Here is a 17,656-nt window from a genome sequence, read left to right on the forward strand (position 1 = left end):
AAAGCTATTACTACAGAATAATTAAACTAGAAGGGGGGTTTGTAGCCAACATGGGAAAATCGCTTTCCTGACTCTACAAGAGCAGAGTAGCTGGGCTCCAACTGTAGAGCAGACGAGCCCTGCCCGCCTCCGTCGCGAGTCAATTACCTGAGAATGCACTGTTCTCATTTTGGGTGGCATTCCTCTCATGCTTTCTGCTTAAGTTGGCTACTTACCAAAAGGCAAAGAATATGTCATCTCTTAGTGGGGGAGCTCCGCTGGCATTCTGGCAGACGGGTCTTTCTTGCGCGTGGGACTCCCAGAATTACAGCATGTGTGGCACCCCTGGCTTCCTGGCTCTAAATGCCAGGAGCCCCCACAAGTCGCTGTGCAGTCAGAAATGTCCCTGCACATTTCCAGATGATGCCTCTGATTTACAGACTCCTAGAGCCTGGTGGAGTCGTTTACCAAGAAGCCAGGGAAGATGCAGGAAACATTCTTTTCTGTCTCTTCCACTGTCTGCCTGAATGTGTGTCTATCTACTTACAATATCTATCTCTCTCCTTTTTCTTTGTTATTTTTTTTCATTGTGGCATGAGGAATGACAGAAGTTGTTTTTTAATTTTTTTTCTTTGAGTTTATTTATTTTGAGAGATAGTACGAGCAGAGGAGGAGGAGGAGAGAGAGAGGGAGAGAGAGAATCCCAAGCAAGCTCTGTACCATTGGTGCAGAGCCAGATGCAGGGCTTAGTCCCATAAACCACAAGATCATGACCTGTGCTAAAATCAAGAGTCTGATGCCTAACCTATTGAGCCACCCAGGCGCCCCAGAAATGACAGACATTTTTTTAAAAGAACTTTTATTAAAGAAAGATTGGAAGGGCGCCTGGGTGGTTCAGTCAGTTAAGTGTCCGACTTCAGCTCAGATCATGATCTCATGATTCGTAAGTTCGAGTCCCACATCGGGCTCTGTGCTGACAGTGTGGAGCCTGGAGCCTGGAGCCTGCTTCGGATTCTGTGTCTCCCTCTCTCTGCTTCTTCCCCACTCACACTGTCTCTTTCTCTCAAAAATAAATAAACATTAAAAAAAAAGAATCCTTACAATATTGAAAAAAAAGAAGAAGAAGGAAAGATTGGAAACAAATTAATAATCCAAGCAAAGGCTAAGGGAGAACAGAAGAAAAGAGAAGGTAGATCAGTAGGTGGAGAAGCCAGAAGGAATGTTTCTGCCACACTTGTCTGTGGTCCCTTGTGGTTTTCTCCCCAAAGCCAATTAAGATTTCCTATAAGGACGCTCATGTACAGTTGCGTTATAGGCCATAAGCGACCGCAGAGGCACCGTAAATAGATTTCACTGAGAACGTGGTTAGAATTGAGGAAGGGATTAGATCCAGACCCTTGATGAGGAGAACAGACTGTTCCTAAGGCAAGTCCATTCCGGCTTCATCAAGGATGGGGTGGGGTGCCTTGCTGATAGGCGCAACCCTTTCTTTTAAAATGATGTGACTTACACGATCGTCCAGGAGCATCGACCCCGGAATAACTTCAGCTCCTGTGTAGCAAGTTTCACATTTTAATTTTTGCAAAACCAAGTTCTCCTTTTGTGCCAATACCATTTTCTAAAAATAGCGTACCTGGCTAGCATTTAAAAGTTAGAATCTTTACCTTGCCATGATTGCTAAAAAGTCACCTGTTATGTATTTTTAAAATCTGCACTAACACGTTGTAGACCGTTCATGCCATACTGAAGCTGATTTTCTACTTTATTTTTTCAGTTGTTCATGGTGGACAATGGAGCAGATGACTGGAGAATAGCCATGACTTATGAGCGTATTTTCTTCATCTGCTTGGAAATACTGGTGTGTGCTATTCATCCCATACCTGGGAATTATACGTTCACATGGACGGCCCGGCTTGCCTTCTCCTATGCCCCATCCACAACCACCGCTGATGTGGACATTATTTTATCTATACCAATGTTCTTAAGACTCTATCTGATTGCCAGAGTCATGCTTTTACATAGCAAACTTTTCACTGATGCCTCCTCTAGAAGCATTGGAGCACTTAATAAGATAAACTTCAATACACGTTTTGTTATGAAGACTTTAATGACTATATGTCCAGGAACTGTACTCTTGGTTTTTAGTATCTCCTTATGGATAATTGCCGCATGGACTGTCCGAGCTTGTGAAAGGTAAGTTTGTTTCTTTTCCTGAGAACGTAATTTGCTATATGGTGTCCTTGGAAGTGGGAGAAAGAACACGTTTTATTTAGACTAGAGGCACACACAGAGACTCACTCTTGAAAACTTTGGATTCTCCACTGGGCTTCTTTTAAATGAGCCTGACAAAACGTTGCTTAACAGTTTTGCTTACAGTGATGCCTTGATGATTATGTATTTTTCTTTCTGATTTGATCAGTTTTCAGTAGAGGGCTGTCTTTATAACCTGTGGCAAAATTTAGAAACTTACAAATCTTATAGGAGATTTCTGCCTGAAATGTGTGTTCAATGGTAATACCGAATCATGTTGGTGCCATGTTGGTTATAGCATGGATTATTGTTGAGACAGAAATCCAGTGGAAACATTGGATTCAAGCTGTCTGAACTTCAAGGAATATCTCAGTGTGGTTTGTCAGTTGTAGTCCTTATTTATAATGGTGTTCATGGGATTGTTGATAAGGAGCTTATAGATATAATATTTGGTTTTTATTGAACTCAACAGTTAGTGAGACGGGGAAGTATTTGTTTTACTATATGAGGTGCTCTGGTGGTTTAAAGCTAGACACACATTCTCAGAATTCAGGAGTTTCCCAGTGAGGCTGACTGAATTCATTAGTAAATAGTGTCAGTGATATTAACCTTGTCATGTAACAAACAAACAAAAATAGATTTGTTACATAAATAGAAGGAACTCTATCATAATGACGGGAGAGATCTCATGTGATCTTGGTTGGGAAAATCCAACTTGAAATTAGCAATAGATAGGAGCAATTTCATGGTTTATAGAACTGTTACATATTTGGATGTTCTTTGTAGTAACCAGATTTTTTTTAAATTTAGCTTTTGAAAGTCAAAGGTGTATTATATATATATTATATATTATAATATTATATATTACATATATTATTATAGATAGATAGATAAAGAAGAAAAATATCTGTGTGAGAATTGTTGCCAAAATAGCAAATCTATAATGCCCTTTCCCCATTTCAGTTTTACAGAAGCAATCACTTAAAGTTTATTGAGCCAGGTTTTTGATAACTGCTTTTCATATTTCTAAATGATATTGCTTATTTTGCTACCACTAGATTTTTTTATCTAGATTTTTATGAAAGTTGGGGTTTGAGGGGTTTTTTCACACATGCACACCCCTTTCATGACTCTACCCCCAAAAGGGTAATTGCCATCTTCCCTATACATGCTATAAATGCCAATGATCTACATTCCACACTAACATTATTGAGTATATGATCTGCATTTGTAGTTGAACAGTATAGTATGTTGTTAGCATTTTGATTTTTATTTTCCAGAAATCACCTCCGTTATATAAATGCTCTTCTGCTAGATTCGTGTATATTGAGCAATCTATCAATTTCAGCTTGAAAAACAATTCTTGCTTCTAACTTCCTTGTCCATCATGTTAGGGATGTCCTTTGGCTTTTTTATATGCGGCATATGCTTTATATGCTGTATATGTAAGTCACAAAATAAACTTTTTCTTAAAGTTTATTTTACTTATTTTAAGAGAAAGCATGGGAGGGGCAGAAAGAGGTGGGGAAGGGAGGGAGGGAGGGAGAGAGAGAGAGAGAGAGAGAGAGAGAGAGAGAGAGAATCCCAAGTAGGCTCCATGCTCCAGCTCATGAACCATGAGATCATGACCTGAGCCGAAGTCAAGAGTCAGACGTTTAACCAACTGAGCCACCCAGGCGCCCCTACTCTTTTTCTGGAACCTCATTTCTCCCTTTGTCTTTACTTATTCCTTCATTTTGGTGGAATTCTTCCTCCAGTAGCTTTTAAGAAAATGTGGGGGAGAGGGAGATTTTTTCCAGAGCCTACATGTGTATATATGGCCTATCTTGTCTAGTGCTTCTTTGATAACTGGGCTGGGTATGAAACTCTAGATTGGAAATCACTTTCCCTCAGAATATTGAAGTCTTTATTTTCTTGTAGCATCCAGGATCCAACAGTCTGATAGTATTCTCACTTTTTCATGCCCCCCCCCCTTTTTTTTCTGGAAGCTTTTAGGATCATTGTTCTACAGTTGCATCAGAGTATATCTTGGAGTGAATCTATTTTGGTCTAGAGTACTGAGAATTTAATTCCTGTTCACTCTTGGAATTAGTGTCCTTCAGTTCCTGTAAATTTTCTTGAGTTATTTCATGATTTTTGTCCCTGTGTTTTGTTTTGTGGATAATCATTTTTATCTTCCAAACTTTCTATTGGAAATTAATTTCTTTTTAACATATATTGATTTCCAGTGTCTCATTTTTGATCCCTAAATGCCCATTAAAAAAAATTAGCATCATTCTTTTATTGTTAGAGGCATTGTTTTATTTGCCCAGAGATGTTAATGATAGCTTTTGAAATTTTTTCTCTTTGTATATGCATTGTTTCCCCAAAGATTCACTTTTGTGTTGATTTTGGCTTCCGTTTTTTTTTTTTAATGTTTATTTATTTTTGAGTGAGAGACAGAGCATGAGTGGGGAAGGGACAGAGAGAGAGGGAGACACAGAATCTGAAGAAGGCTCCAGTCTCTGAGCTGTCAGCACAGAGCCCAATGTGGGGCTTGAACTCATGAGTTGTGAGATCATAACCTGAGCTGAAGCCGACTCTTAGCCGACTGAGCCACCCAGGCACCCCTTGGCTTCTTTTTAGGAGGTTTCCTTAAGTAGTTAGGTAGCCTCAGCTGTTGCTTGTACTTGCCAGTGAGGCACTCAGGATCTGAGTGATGGAAGTGTTTGTGCAAATCCAGAACTCTTGACTGTGGGCTTCACTGCAGGGACGTTTGGGTGGGGGTGGGGTGGGGCACAGAACACCATTTTCAGTATCTTTATGTATTTTTTCTTTCCTGAGCAATCTGACAGGTTCATGGGAAGTTAGTTCTCCTGTCCTACCATGAAGGTGCCAGCCTAGGTGATAGCATCGTGGGAACTGAAAGACAGGGCAGAGAAGAGGGCTCACCTGTTCATCTGTGAACCTTCTCCCTATGGTGCTTGATGCTCTGCAGTCAGCCCACAGATCTTGTGCTTTACCTCTCCTGACAGTAAACCTCCCGGCTTCCGCCAGGGTGGTGAAAAGGCACTATCAGTTGCACAGACTGGAGAAGGGAATGTAGGTGTCTACCCGTGTTTACACAGAATTTGAACCTGTCCTTGCATTTAAAACTCCGTCCTGATCTCCACTTGCAGAGGTACTGGTGCCAAGGATTCCTGAGTATTTGGGGTGGGGGTGAGTGGTTGATTCTCAGAGCCAATATGGCTGCTGCTTCATGTTTCACCACTCCTGGTCTAGTGTTCTCCTTCCTCAAGTCAGGCAGGTCAGTTCTCATGTGGCAGTTGGCTTTTCAGCTCCCTTAATATTGTCTTGTCACTCCTTGCTGTCCTTCTGAGTTTAAGCTTTTTTGTTTGTTTGTTTCTCTTGAAATTATCTACAGTCGTGTTAATGGGATCCAGGGAAAGAGCCTAGGCCAGCACGTTTGTTGACTCCACCCGCTTTTACGAGAAATTCTGTAGTGACTAGGCTTTAACATCAAGTATCTGAATCTGTTTTAGAACTTGTCTTCCTAAGGATGGCATTTGAAGGATTGAAGTTATTTATTTATTTATTCGTTTATTTTTAATGTTTATTTTTCAAAGAGACAGAGACAGAGTGTAAGTGGGGGAGGGGCAGAGAGAGAGGGACAGAATCCAAATCAGACTCCAGGCTCTGAGCTGTCAATATGGAGCCTGACGCCAGGCTTGAACTCACAAGTGGTGAGATCGTGACCTGAGCCAAAGTCAGACACTTAACCGACTGAGCCACCCAGGTGCCCCTAAAGTTTTCTTTTTAAAGAAAAGTAGACTCTTTTATGGTAATGCTTTGTTAGCTAAGAATCAAGGTATTTAGAGGCTTGTGATATTTTCTGGAGCAGATGGGCCTGTAAAGTTTGAAGAATAAGTATGGAAAACATTGGCTGATAAACCCATTTAGTTTATGAAGATTGCCCTTAGTTAGAAATGACACATAACAGCATGATAATGTGGGTAAAAGCATAATTTAAAGCTTTTTTAAAGTTTTATTTATTTTGAGAGAGAGAGAGAAGGTGGGAGGGGCAGAGAGAGAGGGAGAGAGAACACCAAGCAAGCTCCATGCTGTCAGCACAGAGCCTGATGTGGGGCTCGAACTGACAAATTGTGAGATCATGACCTGAGCTGAAACTTAACTGACTGAGCCACCCAGGCACCCCCTTTTTTTAAAGCTTTTTTTTTTCATAGTTTAACAGGATATACATCTGTACAAGTGGTTCCCTAGTGCATCTACTCTGCAAAGGGCCAGTGAAATAAAATAGCCTCAAAATTGTGCATGTGCCATACATGTTCTTTTCAAAAGTGGTCCATCTTAACTGTTGTTAGCTGTTCCTTTACTAAATTCAGAAGGCCTGAGGCAAACTGAGTCACATCTTCTTCGCAGTGTGCGTGGTTTTTAACATGCTGAGGTCACTCGGTGACAGACCAGTCCTATGGTCATATCACTAGAAAGTGAAAGTTGCCCATTTCCTATCAAGAATGAGAGTCTGTTGGGACACCTGGGTGGTGCAGTCAATTAAGCATCTGACTTCAGCTCAGGTCATGATCTCACAGCTCGTGAGTTCGAGCCCCGCATTGGCCTCTGTGCTGACAGCTCAGAGCCTGGAGCCTGAGTCAGATTCTCTGTCTCCCTCTCTCTCTGCCCCTCCCCACTCAATCTCTGTCTCTCTCTGTCTCTCAAAAATAAATAAACATTAAAAAAAAAAATGAGAGCCTGTGGCCTGCAGTTACATAAAGGACACAAAAGTAGTATGTCAGGGAAGGGAGAGAGACCAGACTCGGCCTGGGATGCTGGGATATCATTCCAGTTGTGCCACGGAGGGGCAGTGCGGCCTCAGACCAATCAGCTCACTTCTTCCTGTCTTCATTTCTTTTCTGTAAACAAAATGGATTGGTAAGCTTTCCTCTTCCTTTAAAAAAATTTTTTTTAAGATATATTTATTTTTGAGAGAGAGAGAGAGAAAGAGAGACAGAGTATGAGTGGGGGAGGGCCAGAGAGAGAGGGAGACAGAGAATCCAAAGCAGGCTCCAGGCTCCAAGCTGTCAGCACAGAGCCCGATGTGGGGCTCAAACTCACAAACTGTGAGATCATGACCTGAGCCCATGTCGGACGCTTCACCACACATGCTTTACCAACCAAGCCACCCAGGAGTCCTGATAAGCTTTCCTCCTCCCAAGGTAACATTTCCTAATTGTGTGAATATGCAAAGGAGAAGAAAATCATTAACCAGCTTTGTGATGGTAGATTTTCCCCACTTTTTTTTTTCATTTGATTTCCCATTCTGCTGTACAAAAATCTCCAGATTGTGACTGGTAAGATACAGAGGGAAAAAAAAAAGAAATTTGCCTTATTTTTTACAAAGTTGATTTTGATACAATGTCACCCACATCTTACACTTCTTAAATGTTTCCTTCCTTCCTTCCTCCCTCTCTCCTTCCCTCCCTCCTTTTGTGAAGTTTGCAATACCTCATACAACACACAGCTCTCCAGTATCCTTGGTTTGAAATTTGGATTTGAATGAACCCCACCAGGCCTGAGTATTCTCTCCATATTAAAGAAGGATTCACACCTAATAGAAATTCTCTTCTTAGTTAATTTGAACCAGTCCAGGAATATTAAAAAAAATTTTTTTTTAATTTTTTTAAATTTATTTTTGAGACCGAGAGAGACAGCTCATGAGCAGGGGAGGGGCAGAGTGAGAGGGAGACACAGAAGCCGAAGCAGGCTCCAGCCTCTGAGCTGTCAGCACAGAGCCTGATGCAGGGCTTGAACTCATGGACTGTGAGATCATGACCTAAGCTGAAGTCAGACGCTCAACCGACTAAGCCACCCAGGCACCCCAAGAATATTTTTTTAAAAGGAGAGAGCTTTTGAGAGAGAGAGAGAGGGAGAGAGAGAGAGAGAGAGAGAGAGAAGAAAATGGCTCTCTAGAGAAGTTTGCTTTGCAGATCTATCCCTCTCCTGCCACTGAGCACAGCACATCTAGAGATTTCTGGAAAATGTTCTGTACTAATGAGGGCATCCTGTAGGAGGCGTCTCTTCCTGGTGATATTACTTATCCTGGCAGATCATGTACCTCTGATTTACCTGTAAGGAATAAAAACTCCTTTTTTCTTTGACTTATCTCCCACCCTTCCTCCCTCCCTCTCACTCTTCTCCCTATCCCCGTCTTTTCAGAAAGGTAGGAAGAAACCGAGTGACAACCATCTGGCATCATTTCTGTAGTCTACATTTGTTAGGAGGAGGCTTCCCTAGACCAGTATCTTTTCTCCCTCTCGTTTTTGCTTTGCCCTTATGTTGGGGCAGGTATCAAGCCTGGAAAGAACACTTTTCTAATGACCAACCACGAAGTCACCACTCGAGCTAAAACCAACCCCAGAACACTTTCTGCTAAAACAACCTGGAAAGTGTGGCCTCGTGCTGTTAAGTGATTTCTTGTTCGTGCAGACTTAGGCTGAGGCATTTATTCAAATATTTCAAGAGAACCTTCAGGAACATTTATGTCTTACAGGAAGTCTAAACCCCATCGCTTGGGGCCCCCGAAACTGGGAATTATCCCGTCATGTACTTTTTAAGGGTTCACTGTTTTTATGAAGAGCATAGGTGAGTGTTCAATCCAAAGCGTGCTTCACTGGACACTGTTTTTGAGGAGTGAGACCAGATACTGTGGACCGGGGCTATATTACACAAAGGAAAGTGTCTTGCTGTGTTTCTTGTTTGTTTTGTTTTTAATTTTTTTGTTTATTATTTATTTTTGAGAGAGAGAGAACGAGTAGGGGAGGGGCAGAGAGAGAGGGAGATGCAGAATCTAAAGCAGGCTCCAGGCTCTGAGCTGTCAGCACAGAGCCTGACACGGGGCTTGAACTCACAAAGCGGTAAAATCAGGTAAGATGAAGTCAGACACTTAATTGACTGAGCCACCCAGGCGCCCCTGTTTTGTGTTTTCTTTTTTCCTGCAAGAGTTCTCAGAGTGCGTAAGATGTACAGGTGCACCAGGACAGTCCAGGGGGAAAAGGGGGCATTTGCTTGGCCACATCTTCTGGGAACCCGCGTTGACATGTCAATAACTGAAGTGTCAGAGAATGAAAGGGGTTTTTACTTTCCGCACAATATTCTTGTCCTTTTTTTTTTTTTTTATACAGGTTTTATAAATGTGGGGGAGGGGGTCGAGTTTGGGACAGAGAGAAAGGAAGGGTAAAGAATGCGGAGCTAAGAACTCTGGTGGCAGTGTTACCAGGCAGAGAAGCAGACACGAACAATCCGTAATAACGTAGAGATGGTAGGTGCTGTTTGTCACTGGAAACGCTTTGTTCGGTTAAGAAAGACACCAGTGACCCAATAAATACACTGTTCCTATTGATCTGATTGCTCTGTCTCCAGGAGTGTTCAAGAATGCATTAACTAGTATGCATTACTTAAGAGGGAAAGTTTTCTAAAAATGACTTGAGAATGCCTTGCTCTTTTTCAAAGTGGGAAAATTGGACGGGCAAACAAGGGAACTTGTTTTGTATAGCTTCTTGTGAGCTAAAGTGCATTTTAGATGGATTAAGACATTCCTTTCACCACTAAAAACTGTTAAGTGAAAACAGGTTGGGCATTTAATTTTCAAATGATCAAAGACAGCCTGAGGAGCGGAGTTTCAGTTGTGTTGAGAATCGATTATTCGGGATCTTAAAAGCTTGTTTTATTTCTTTTATTAATCAAGTTAGACTTGTCTCTTTTAAAAAAAAAAAAAGCTGTCACTAATAGTCTGCTACATTGCATTTTTTCTAATTGCCTGGAAGATGATTTCTGAAATGCAGCTGAAACCTCTTTTTATTATGACAGTATATTGGGGAATATTACAGACAAGTTGTGTCCCATGGTAAAACTTGATCCAACATAAAACTTCATATAAAATAGCTGCTTTGAACACAAGGATTGGTTATGTCTTCTGATATCAGCATCAATGAAGGAGTCGATAAGAAAAGTCCTTTGCACGATGAGAATATCCTATTTTGTAACTACACAGGTTTCCAGACTTTTAGCAGCAATTCATAGAGGATCTATGATCTGGGGTTCCCCTTTCATTGAATGTTTGCCTGAATTCCGTGTCATTTTTGTACATAGGGAGGTAAAACGGATACAGCCTTATTCCCACATGGTAGCTGTTTACATCTAGGAAATTAATCAGCCTTGTGGTGGTTACTTTTTTGTGACCAGGTGTGAATCTATTATTCTAAGATCATACATTGCCAACTTCCTCCCTCTAGAGCATGCTTTTTAAATAAAACAGCTTCAGGTTTCAATAGATAATGAACTATTCAGAATGCTTAAATGGTCTGGATTCTAATTTTCAAGTTTCTCATTTCAAAAGAGTTTTTAGTTTGCTTTGTTTTTTATATGCTATAAGCCAGATTTTCAAGAAGGAAGAGATTGATGGCATCTGAGAGTCTCATTTGTTCTATTTATTATTACTATTTTTAATTATTTACCTAGGATCCAGTGCAAGAGAATGTGACATGAGGAGCTACATCTTTGAACACTTGCTCGCTTGCTCAATGGGCCATCCGTGATTTTATTTCATATTCTTTAGGAGATTCTCAGAAAGGTCTACTCTTTTCTAAGCCCTGACCATCAGCGATGGCTCATTTCCTGTTGATTTCCTTAACTTTGAAGCATGTTACTTGTGATCAGGTTTCTTCAGTAGTTGTCAAAGTGATCATAAAAGATCCATTGCAGTGCTGCGGAAGCATCCAACGGGCATCTTGATTGATCACAGTGTATTAGATAATTAGATTATTTCTTACCACTTAAAGCTTCGGCCGCTGCTAAGTAAACTCTAAGCATTTCATCAATGGATTTGTAATTTGTGGTTGATGGTAATGTAATACTTTGTAAACTTAGCCTTCCAGAGTCTGATTCATACATACGGATATAGCCTTTTCAGACTCATAAATGAGTCACAACTTTAAAACGGGCCTTTTCAAGTTATAAAAGTCAGCGGTTTGAAAGCATTCATCATCCATCTGTGACTTGCAAAGCATCAGTGCTTGGTATAATGTTTGCCAAATAAATTGGTCATTAAAGTCTTATGGAAAGAAAAGCCAATACTTTGTCAAGCTCAATTTTTTTCATTCCTCCATAGATAGGGTTTTTGTTTTTTGGGTTTCTTTTGTTTTGTTTTGTTTTTTGTCATCTTTTTGTCTGTGTTTGTTTTTGTTTTTGACCTTCTGAGAGAACAATGAGAAATTAATATTTATTGACAAGATGCTTGGAGATCTTGGTTTGAACAGTATGGTTTGAAAATACCAGCAGTGGTTATATTCAAGCAAGAAAAACAAAAGAAACAAGCAAAAAACAAGAAGCCAAAAACAGCTCAGGAATCCAAACTCACTGATCTTATAATGATTTTATTATAGTCCCTCCCCCCACCATCCTGACATTCATGCTGATGTACACATTTAATGGTCTATGGGTCCTGAGTGTCATCTGACTTTGGAAAATCCATACGGTGTATTAGGGTGTGTGTATGCAGTCCTGTGCAGCTTTCTCATGCCCTTGAGCTTCAGAACCACTGTGCCAGATAAAAAGAAAGACCATAAAGTCTAAATGTAGATGCCCTAACATTCAAGCTATTTTGTCTTTAAGAAAATTAATATATTTCTTAGATATTACAGTGAGGCTCTATTGGAGAAAACTCAACTTTTCCCCAGTTGCCTGAAGGAATATGTATGTTATTTTTTCTTTTAATATCCTCTGGGGTGCCCAGGTGGCTCATTTGGTTAAACATCCAGCTCTTGATTTCGGCTCAGGTCATAATCTCACAGTCGTGAGATCGAGTCCTGTGTTGGGCTCCGAGCCTGCTTGAGATTCTCTTTCTCCCTCCCTCTCTGCTCCTTCCCTACTCATGCTCTCTCTCTTTCTCTCTTTAAATAATAAATAAGGGGCGCCTGGGTGGCGCAGTCGGTTAAGCGTCCGACTTCAGCCAGGTCACGATCTCGCGGTCCGTGAGTTCGAGCCCCGCGTCGGGCTCTGGGCTGATGGCTCAGAGCCTGGAGCCTGTTTCCCATTCTGTGTCTCCCTCTCTCTCTGGCCCTCCCCCGTTCATGCTCTGTCTCTCTCTCTGTCCCAAAAATAAATAAACGTTGAAATAAATAAATAAATAAATAAATAATAAATAAATTTATAATTTTTATTTTTAATGTTACCTTATTACAAAATAACTTTAAAATAGCAAAAGAAATTGGAGAAAAGAAAAGCACCTTTGCATGTAATAAAATATACAAATTTTGCGAATTTCCAGAGCTTGGACAAATCTGCCTTCTATCCTAACAAACTTTCATAGCCTTAGTACATATTAAAGGGCTTGCTTAATGTTATGGTTATTCATTTAAGGAATGAGATGAGTTTTAGAAGTGTATCCCAGAGTTGGTCTTGGGGGTGTAGAGCCCCCAAGAAGACTGCTTGGCTGGACACCCCAGGAAGTCCTGGATGTGCTGTTTCTCTGGTGCTTACCGGCTGGGTAGAGCAGTATCCAATCTTAGCAGTGCTTCCTGAGGTCCCACGAAGGGGAATGCCAGTTCTCGAACTCTCCCACTATGCCACATCCAGCCCTGTCCTGTCCCTGATTCAAAAGCCCATGGATTCATAAATAGTCTGATCACTGCCAAATTCCTAGGGATATTGGAAAAGGCCCAATCTTCAGAAGCCTTAATGTGGCCTGGTGGTGAAGTCAAAGCCGTTTTGAGAACATGGCCATCGTTTAGTACATGCTTGGTGAATACGTGAAGGAATAAAACAAAACAAAACAAAACAAAACAAAACACCCTCATGCTGAGTTTCACCATAATTTTTGGCTAACGTGTAAGAAGAAAAGAGGATTTTGGTCATTCTTCCGGTTTTTGTTTGTTTTACAACGTTATTGAGGTATAACTTCTCTACCTATTTTAACTGTATATTTCAGTCATCTTTTAGTAAATGTTGAGAGCTATGCAATCATCACCTCTGTTGAGTTTTAAAAGTTTCCTCACCCCAGGGGCACCTGGGTGGCTCGGTCAGTTAAACTCCCTGCTTCAGCTCAGTTCACGATCTCACACTCTGTGAGTTCGAGCCCCACATCAGGCTCTGTGCTGACAGCTCAGAGCCTGGAGCCTGCTTCAGATTCTGTTCTCTCTCTTTCTGCCCCTCCCCCGCTGGCACTCTATCACTCTCCCAGAATAAGAAATAAAGACATAAAAACAATTTAAAAATGAAAAGTTGCCTCACCCCCAAAAGACCCCTTGTTCCCATTTGCTTGAAGTTTCTGCCCTGTTCAGACCCAGACCATCACCAGTACATTGTCTCCATAGATTGGCTTTGCTGAGCCTCTCACCGAGACGGAGTCACATAATGCACAGTTTTTTCTTTTGCCTCACTTAAAGGTTTTTTGATGTTGCTTCCTGCTGTAGCATGTATTACAGTTTGTTCCTTTTTATTGACCTATAGTGTTCTGGTGGTAAGGACATGTCACACTGCATTCACCCACTCACCAGTTGGTACACATTAGAAGGCTTCCTGTTTGGGGGCTGTTGCAAATAGAATCGCTGTGAACTCTTTGCCCAGAGGTCTCTGTGCAAAATGGGTTTTGTTTTTCTTGGGTAGGCATCTAGCAGTGGCTTGTACCATCTTACCTTCCCACCAAAAATCAACCATCTGTGAGGGGTTAATGGGGGAGGGGCAGAGAGAGAGGGAGACACAGAATCCACAGCAGGCTCCAGGCTCTGAGCTGTCAGTACAGAGCCCGACGTGGGGCTCAAACTCTTGAACCGCGAGATCGTGACCTGAGGCGAAGACTGACGCTCAACCAACTGAGCCACCCAGGCACCCCTATTTATATAATCTTATAACCATTCTAGCAAGTGCAAAGTAGTGTTTTACTGTGGTAATTGGCAGTTCTCCACTGACCAATGATGACGAACACCTTTCGTATAATCATCAGACATGTATGTATCTTCTTGGGGAAATGTCTTTTTAAATTGTTTGCCCATTTTCACATTGGATCGTTTATCTTACTATGGCATAAGAGTTTTTGCTATATTCCAGGGCACCTAGGTGACTCAGTCAGTTAAGCGTTTGATTCTTGATTTCGGCTCATGTCATATTCTCGTGGTTTGTGAGATCGAGCCCCACGTCAGCACAGAGCCTGCTTGGGATTCTCTCTATCCCTCTCTCTGCCCCTCCCCTACTCATGCTCTTTCTCTCTCTCTCAAAAATAAATTAAAAAAAAATTAAAAGATCTTTAAAGATTGTTTTCTCTATATTCTGATTACCGGTCCTTTCTCAGATATGTGATTTGCACATATTTTCTTCGGCTTGTCTTCTTGTGTTCATTCGTGTGTTTTTTGAACACCATATTTTCTGCAGCGACCGTCTTTTCTTGCTCTAAGCCACTCTCACATGGCCTCCCAAAGACTGCAAAAAAAGCCAGCTACGCGTACCCAGGGGGCTGTGATGAACTCTTTGAAGAGACTTGACTCCCTTGTTAAGTTTTTCTGCTTTGTATGCTGCTTCTTGCTGCTTTTTGCTACCCTGAAGTCTTGCATTTCTAGTAACCACTATTTTCTAGTAACAGAAAGCCAGGAAGGAGCAAGGGAGATTGTTTATTTAACCCAAGTTAAAAAAATATCTTTCCTGTTGTTGCATTGCTTTGATGATTGTAATAACTAGGAAAGGGGAAGTCTAGAGAGTGTCTGTCCCTTTATAATTTTTTTTTTCAACGTTTATTTATTTTTTGGGACAGAGAGAGACAGAGCATGAACGGGGGAGGGGCAGAGAGAGAGGGAGACACAGAATCGGAAACAGGCTCCAGGCTCCGAGCCATCAGCCCAGAGCCCGACGCGGGGCTCGAACTCACGGACTGCGAGATCGTGACCTGGCTGAAGTCGGACGCTTAACCGACTGCGCCACCCAGGCGCCCCGAGTGTCTGTCCCTTTAATATTTAGGGGGAAGATGTTCCTGACTTGCATCTATTGGGGATATTTAAAATTCCTTTTTTTTTGTCCCAGTTAAGGCAATAATTTGCTTTAAACGATCCATAGGTATCTTTGGGACTAAGGGTAAATGGTTGTAACAGGCGGGACCCTGTTTTAGGGATGTAGCTAAAGATTGTTAGAAACCAAGCCCCCCTCCCCTAGTTTGTGTGACCTCACTGGACTTTATGACAGTCCAGTGTCATGGCTTTGGAAGAGTGACGCTCTAGCCATGGGCTGCCTGGCCAGATCCCATTGCTTGATTATCCTTCATAGTATGCTTGGTATCACAGTGACAGGGTATCGTAGTACGACTCACAGGAAAGTGCACCTGGTATCTGACATTCAGTATTACACAATGGCTCAGAGGCAAGGGATTTTTGAGTAGCCACTCCTAATATCTATTGCTTGTCATAGATTTAATATTCTAAAAGCTTTCTGTGTTACATAAGGAAGACTGTTTTAGTTTACTGAATTGCATTGAATAGTCTAACAGAAGAAGATGCCAATTTAAAATAAATTCTTTGCAGGGGCACCTGGGTGGCTCAGTTGGTTGAGCATCTGAGTCTTGATCTCGGCTCAGGTTCGCGAGTTCAAGCCTTCATTGGGCTCTGCACTGACGGCATAGACCCTGCTTGGGATTCTGTCTCTCCTTCTCTCCTCTGCCCCTCCCCCATTTGCTCTCTCAAAATAAATAAAAAATACTTACATAAATAAAATTTTGCAGGCATTGTGATATCTAGTGTGGGGCTTTAGAACTACTTATGCAACGTCCATGTAAGGATCCTGGTCTGTAAATGTGAAAGCCACAAAGTGAGGCAAAAAGTATTCAGATCGGGCTGCCTGGACTTCCAACTTTGGCTCAGGTCATAATCCCACGGTTCGTGAGTTTATGCTCTGTATCAGGCTCATGCTGTCAGCGAGGAGCCTGCCTTGGATCCTCTGTCCCCCTCTCTCTTCCCCTCTCCTGCTCGCACTCTCCCTTTCAAAAACAAACATTAGAAAAAAAAAACACCTTATATTAAAGACATATTCAGATCAACCTGGATTGAAGAAAATATCTTTTGCCAGTGGTCAGAGTGAAAAGTTAAATATAATAACTTTCCGGATTTAAGTAAATGGTTCCCAATATTTCATGTGAGTGGGCACTTTAGTGGTTATAAGCTCTCTGTTTTGAACAAAACCAAACCTGTGTTAGACATCTATGGAGAAGCATCCTGGATCTCCACTTATTATTACTTTGGGGTAATTGTATGCTTTTTTCCCAGAAGTCATTATAAAATTTTTTTTATTATGTTTCTTTATTTTTGAGAGCAGAGAGAGACAGAGCATGAGTGGGGGAGGGGCAGAGAGAGAGGGATACACAGAATTTGAAGCAGGCTCCAGGCCCTGAGCCCCTGGACACAGGGCTGTAACCCACGAACCGTGAGATCATGACCTGAGCTGAAGACTGACACTCAACCAACTGAGCCACCCAGGCGCCCCTGCCCCACCCAGAAGGCATTATAAAATGAAGCATCTAATACAGAAAGATCAGCTTTGGTCAGTAATTTTAATCTGGCTTAGTGGTGGCCAGCTCTTAGAATTTCTGGCTCACTGTGTGTCTGAAAAGGAGTGAGTATTCTTAGATTTCCTACTGTTATTTTTCTCATCTGCCTACTGTGCTTTCTAGTGGTTACTAAGGTGTTTTTGTTTTGTATCTTTATATAGGTTCTACGAAGCTCAGGGGTGTCACTTTAAAGTGAGAGGCCACTCTGTCGGGTTTTGCATTCCTGATTAAGGATTCTTCATTTTTTATAATACCAATAGCTTTTGTTTCTCTTCTCATCCACCATTCACCCACTGTATCTTCCTGATTCCTGTTCTTTGAGCCCTACCAAGGCCATTGGCACTTAGAGTGATGTGACAGGTGTTTTGTGTAGGGGTGTGATGATGGATATAGTAAGGGGGATGAAGGTCCATCATAGGCAGGTTTGATGTGGTCTTTGAGAAGAACCAGAAAGACTATTGAAGTCTTTAGTCACTAATATAATATAATATGCTCAAAACCTTCATCTGATGCTGGTTAGGTAAGGAGATGCGTTCTCTCTCCAGTGTCAAGGTATTCATTGAGCATCTATGGTATTTTCCACCCTGTGTAAATGAAGGTATAAAAGTCCCACTTGAACCAAACTCTTCAAGGATAAAAACCATATCTAGTAACATCTTGATCCCCAGAGCACAGAGCCCTTTAGCACCTTGGTCTTGTAAGACCTTATGAGTTTTCTAGTTCTCTCAGATCAAGACCAACAACTTGATAGATGGACAACTATCATCACTCCATGAGGACTTGTGAGGGAAATGTTTCTGCACAAATGTGTGCCCATCAGTCAGAACGATAGAGGGCTGATGAGTAACGCTC

The 17,656-nt window shown here is 41.6% G+C and overlaps 1 protein-coding gene across 1 annotated transcript in view; it reads left to right on the plus strand.

Moving 5' to 3' along the window:
* Window positions 1-17,656, plus strand: part of KCNN2 (potassium calcium-activated channel subfamily N member 2) — a 158,000-nt gene that overhangs the window by 44,457 nt on the left and 95,887 nt on the right. Inside the window, exon 4 of the mRNA XM_047092603.1 lies at window positions 1,754-2,172. Within this exon, the coding sequence (XP_046948559.1) occupies window positions 1,754-2,172 (419 nt within the window). The remainder of the gene's footprint in view (window positions 1-1,753; window positions 2,173-17,656) is intronic.

Source organism: Lynx rufus, unplaced genomic scaffold, assembly GCF_022079265.1.
Source record: "Lynx rufus isolate CCGP_SWC_20201006 ecotype Redwood Valley unplaced genomic scaffold, mLynRuf1.p SCAF_1, whole genome shotgun sequence".
Lineage (NCBI taxonomy): Eukaryota > Metazoa > Chordata > Mammalia > Carnivora > Felidae > Lynx > Lynx rufus.